Genomic DNA, 6,000 nt, shown 5'->3' on the forward strand with positions numbered 1-6,000 from the left:
ATCAAAGCTGCCCCGTGAGAAAATTATAGAGGCTGATTATAAGACTGTACGGAGAGGGTAATAAAAACGGAATCGAACAGTGAAAAAAAGTTTTTTTATTTATATAATCACATCGATGTGCTAGTTAAGGTCAGAGCAAAAGAAATTTGTCTTGCACAACTGATGCATTTACCATCACTTTAAGGGGTTAAAGGGACATGAAACCCAAAAATTTTCTTTCATGATATAGAAAGATTATGCAATTTTAAACAACTTTCTAATTTACTTCTATTATCTAATTTGTTTCATTCTCTTAATATACTTTGCTGAAAAGCATATCTAGATAGGCTCTGTAGCTTCTGATTGGTAGCTGCATATAGATGCCTTGTGTGATTGGCTCACCCATGTGCATTGCTATTTCTTCAACAAAGGATATCTAAAGATTAAAGCAAATTAGATAATAGAAGTAAATTGAAATGTTTTAAATTGTATTCTCTACATGAATAATGAAAGAAAAATTGTGGGTTTAGTGTTCCTTTAAGTAAAAACTGTGTTCTAGCATTTCTGGATATGTATGTCAATACTGAATGAATTAGCCGGCATTGTTTACTTTGGCCGCGTATCTTTTGCATTTGTGGAGGTCTAAGAAAACAATCAAAACCCCTATTGAAAACAAGTCACAAGCCTCTTTCTTATAAATATTTTGGATCAACCAAGCTGTAAAACCAATGTTTTTTTCTTTTTGCAAGGACATTTTGATGGATTGCAAAGGGAGCAATTGAAAGGTAGGTACTGTACATTACTGCAGATGGTTAATAATACTATGTAACTTCCAATTTAGAGCAGCTGCCTTACAAACAGAGCAATGTATGACTCACCTGTTTCCAAGACAATAAAAAGGACATTCAGGTTCTTCAGGCCAGGTTTAACATCTTTCACAAACGTTTCTGTTGTCATAATGATCTTCTAAATCACTCCAGCCACTTCAGCGCCTGATGCGCTATGCACTGTAAGGGAAAAGCAGAAAAGCCACGAGCTTGTCATACAAATAGAGTACTACATAAGCCGTTACTAAAAAGACAAGTAGTACTAAGCATCAAAAAGAGTCATTTTCTTATCTATCTCTGGCTATCAAACTGTAGCTTTTCTAAGATACATCATACTTTTTAGCAAACTCACTAGTGCCTTCTGGAGTTGGAATGAGAAAGAGAAATCAGTAGACAGTGGGTACCCTGCAACTTTTTCTTAAATCTACCACTGTGTGCCTGTGCATTTTTAGGAAATACGATATTATTTGATTGTGTGTCATAAATTTGTATGCGCCCCTTTAAAGAACAGTAAAGTAAAAATTACAGATAAAGCATGCAATTTTTCTTTTATATTTCTTTATTTATAGTCTAACAATGTAAATAAGTTAAGCAACTCATATTTACATTTTCATTGCACCTCGCAGGGTATCTTAAATAGATCAAAACAATAAGAAAATACATATTCATAACAGTATATTGAACCAATAATATATATCAGCCTTGTCCTCCCTCTATCATAGTTCAGATACAATATAAGTCAAACAACTCCTAATTACACTGTTAGGGTATTTTTGAATTAAATAAAAACCCTTTCCGGTCTCCTTCTAGAGTGTGCAATTTTAAACAAGGTTTCAATTTACTTTTATTAACCAAATTTATTTTGTTTTCTTGGTATCCTTTGTTGAAGAGTAAATCTAAGTGGGATGATGGGAGCTAAGGAGAGTGCACGTTTCCTTAGCATTTTATGGTAACAGTGTTTGCAACTATGTATAAAATTGCTATAAACATTGTTGCAAACACTGTTGTCAGATGGCATGATATTCCCTAGGATTATTCTTTTACAAAGAATACCAAGAAAACTATGCAAACATTATAGTAAAAGAAAACTGGAAAGTCGTTTACAATTCAATGCTCTAGATTTAGTTTAGATTTTGGAATTCCAAAATCAGAGCGGATTCCTGCACGCCAGAGGCGAGCTGGGGTGGACAGGGGCGAAATGTGATAAATCGAGCTCTATGTGGTTGTGCTAGACACATAGCAGCCTGGTTCAGCTCTCTTCTTCACCTCATTTGCATGCCCCTTCAACAACCCACACCTAGTGAGAAGGCAATCTAGGGGTTAAATCACTAATAAATTTTGGGTAGAGTAATTAGAAAGGTTTTAATCACTGCTTTGAGTGAGTTACAAGTAATTTACATTTAAAGTGAAGGTAAACTTGAATGAAAGATTTTTTTTTTAAATACTATTAAAAATAGGGGCACTTTCATTCATCAAAGTTTAGAAGGCAGCCGTTTTGATAAAAAATAAAAAAACAAAAAAAAAAAACACAAAAAAAACCCAACTTACCTTTGTTTTTTTCACAGCCACACCAGATTTCCCCCACCCGGAGATCCTCTCTTCACACATCATCAATGACTAATCCAGCTTCCTCCAATCACGGCATGGCCTCAGGCAATGACTACCCTTGGGGGAAACTCGTGATTGGAGGAAGCTGGATTAGTCATTGATGACGTGTGAAGAGACGATCTCCGGGTGGGGGAAGCTGCTCTGCCTGTGAAAAGAAGAGAGGTAAGTTTTTAATCAAAAACAGCTGCTTTGTAAACGTTGATGAATGAAAGTGCCCCTGTTTTTAATAGTATTTAAAAAAAAATGGGTTCTCATTCATCAAAGTTTACCTTCACTTTAAAATACTGCTGTGTGGTTTAAAACAGTTTGGGATTATACTAGCAACCAAACCAATAAATCCCTTGTCTTTAGTCAATTACAATAATGTTTTAATACTGGATATTCAATACATTATACTTACAGCTTCATATTTCCATATACACAGTATTTAATATATTGTGTGTAACATCCTGCTGCATTCAAGGGACAGTCTACACCTTAGTCATCTTAAAGTCTTACTTTAAATTAAGCTGCAAATATCCTCTTGCACCCCTTTTAATATCATGCAGCAGTAACAGTAAAAAAGTTATGTTAAAATGAATATTGTTTCTGGTCACTTTGAAGTGGCTGCCAAGCTCTGCCCACTGATGATATCACAATCTGTGCTGCATTAAAGACTCACTACACGTATTTGGATTCAACAAACTGTCAATGCTATTCAGCAGAGTGCATAGGTGCAGCCCAGATGGTGATGTCATCAGTGGGTGGAACTTGGCAGCCATTTCAAAGTGACCAGAAACAATATTAATTTTAAAATAACTTTTTATTACTGTTACTGCTGCATGATATAGAAAGGGTGCAGGAGGATATTTGCAGCTTAATCTAAAGTTAAACTAGATGACTAAGGTGTAGACTGTCCCTTTAAGGAGGCTGCAGTGACCATACATCTGATCTAAGCTGTAACTTGGGCACATAGATGACCAAATGGGGAGGCAGAGGCCGGGCTGTCAAGATCAAGTATCTGATCTGAAGTCTTAAAGGGACATGAAACCAAACTGTTTCTTTCATGATTGAGAAAGAGCATACAATGAAAAAAAGCAATTACAGTGTATTTCTATTATCAAATTTGCTTCATTATCTTGGTATCCTTTGTTGAATAAGCAGCAATGTGCTACTATGAGCTAGCTGAACACACCTAGAGAGCCAATGACAAAAGGCATATATGAGCAAACACCAATCAGCTGTTAACTCCCAGTATAGCATTGCTGCTCCTATGCCTACCTAGGCATGCTTTTCAACAAAGGATTCCAAGAGAACAAAGCATATTATATAATAGAGATAACGTGGAAAATTGTTTAAAATTGTGTGTTTTATCTCAAACACAAAAGAAACATTGTGGGTTTCATGTCCCTTTTTCCAGTGCATATAGTTGGTATAAAGGACAGCTGCAGAAACCATTCATCTAAAATTTGGGATGTTTACTGGGAATATGCATCTGATGTGGGGTTTCATAAGGAATGTTACTGCTCTCTGAGTTACTTATTATGTCCTGTGTGTTACTGGCAACAAAGGTGGGTGGGTAATTAATATGTTCTGTGTGTTACTGGCAACAAAGGTGGGTGGGTAATTAATATGTTCTGTGTGTTACTGGACATAAATGGCACGTGAAGCCTGGGTTGTATGTTTTACACACACACACAAAAAGAAAATGGTTATCTGCTACATATTTATGCTGCCCTCTGTCACATGTCCCTAATGCATATGATATATAGGAAGGAAATCCTCAAGTACAGGGTTTTTTAACTCCAGGACTCACTAACAGGCCAGAGTTTCAGGATATCTGAAATGGAGCACAGCTGATTAGTAAACATGGTTATTAACCTGCTCTCACCCAAGGTAATCATGAAACTCTGACCTGATAGGGAGGCTTGAGGACTTGAGTTGAAAACTCCGGCTCTAGAAGGTGCATCTTTTATTCATATGTTTTTGGCCAAATAGCTTTTTCAAAGGTGCCATTTTTTCCCTATACAAAAACATACAAACAGTTTATTCCACCCGATTAACATTAAATGCATCTACATGTACTTAAAGGGATAGTAAAGTCCTAGTTAGACATTCATGATTTAGACAGAGCATACAATTTTAAACAACTTTCCAATTTACTTGTATTGTTTAATTTGCTGTCTTCTCTTGTTATCATTTGCTGAAAGGTTTATCTAGGTAAGCTTGTCATTGCCTCACCCATGTGTTCAGTTAGTAACCAGTAGTGCATTGCTGCTCCTTCAACAAATGATACCAAGAGAATGAAGCAAATCTGATAATAAAAGTAAACTGGAAAGTTGTTTCAAATTGTATGTTCTTCCTAAATCATGAAAGAATTGTTTTTGGTTTCATGTCTCTTTAAAGTGAGTTTTAGAGTGATCCCCTCTTCAAATAGACACTATTTAACAAATATATTCTTATAAAAAATATAGCAACTAGACATTGTTTACACGCTTGCTGTTTGTGTATATAAGTCTATAGAAACAAACTTTGGTTGATATATGTGGAATCCAAACACATTTTTGCAAAAGTATCTATTAATAGAAAATTAAATACCAGCATTCCTGCTGGTTAATTTAAAAAAAAGTTTTCAATTAAAGATTTGATCAACATATGGCAAAATAAAGATGATATATTATTTTATATTTTTACACATTACCACTATTACATTATACATTACTATTTTTATCACAGTCTATAGCTTTGTAATATATGCCTGTATATTTCTGTGAAGTTGGAAATGTATTGCAAAATGTACACCAGAAGGGTGCAGAACAGCACCTATCAATTCTCATGCCACTACCCAACAACACATATACAGGTAGCCACAGATTAGTGCACGTGGCTCGTGTATGTGAGATTGCAGTGGGAGGAATCACACAAAGCAATTCACTACCTTAAGCTTAAAGATCCGCTGCCACAGTCACGACAGCGACCCCTCCGATCGCGATATGGATGGCATCTCCTTCCTCGGGATCAGTTTGCTGTTCGCTTCTCTAGCAGGAAGTCATTGAGTTACATGGACCAATCGGGATAATAGCACTAAACCAATTAGAAACGGCCATTACAAGTGTTCACCAATAGAAGAGAGAGCCTTGCGCAAGGCCTCATACTTTTTGAGCGTCAGGGTTTGTGACCAATGCAGAGGGGTAGGCGGGGCAACTGTCAGAATTATGGGAGCTGACTGAGTAATGTTTTGTGAACGGTGCACGTACACCGCATGAGGAGGTGATGAGCTAGTGACAATATAGACACTGACTAAAGTAAAGTACAAACATTGCATAGCCGTTTCATTCTGTGTCTGTGATATTCATCCGAATCCTGCGAAGCTTAGTATAACGCTGACAGTTGTTTCTTGAATAACAAGTCACTGAAATATATTGCTTGCCTAGATAAACGATGCACATTGGCATTGCATAATAATAATATACTTAGTATGATATAGCTTGATTTCATCATCTTGTAAATTCATTTTAAAATAAATGCATGATTTTTCTTATAAAAATACTGCTACTACTAGCATTTTAGGAACAGTGGACAGTGAAACAATTTCATGATTTTTTTT

The 6,000-nt window shown here is 36.0% G+C and overlaps 1 protein-coding gene across 3 annotated transcripts in view; it reads right to left on the reverse strand.

The window, feature by feature from the left end:
- The window catches only part of NABP2 (nucleic acid binding protein 2), a 31,864-nt gene extending 26,342 nt beyond the window's left edge, over positions 1–5,522 (reverse strand). The window contains exons 1-2 of one of the 3 annotated variants that reach the window (XM_053708100.1): positions 5,332–5,522; positions 858–986 (exon numbers count right to left, since the gene is read on the reverse strand). In XM_053708100.1, the coding sequence (XP_053564075.1) occupies positions 858–936 (79 nt within the window). In that variant the 5' untranslated portion in view covers positions 937–986; positions 5,332–5,522. Of the gene's footprint in view, positions 1–857; positions 987–4,308; positions 4,419–5,331 lie in introns of those variants that run through there. The other 2 variants (XM_053708102.1, XM_053708101.1) reach the window with 2 other exon arrangements.
- Between the last annotated feature and the right edge of the window lie 478 nt (positions 5,523–6,000).

Source organism: Bombina bombina, chromosome 3 (genome assembly GCF_027579735.1).
Source record: "Bombina bombina isolate aBomBom1 chromosome 3, aBomBom1.pri, whole genome shotgun sequence".
Classification (NCBI taxonomy): Eukaryota; Metazoa; Chordata; class Amphibia; order Anura; family Bombinatoridae; genus Bombina; species Bombina bombina.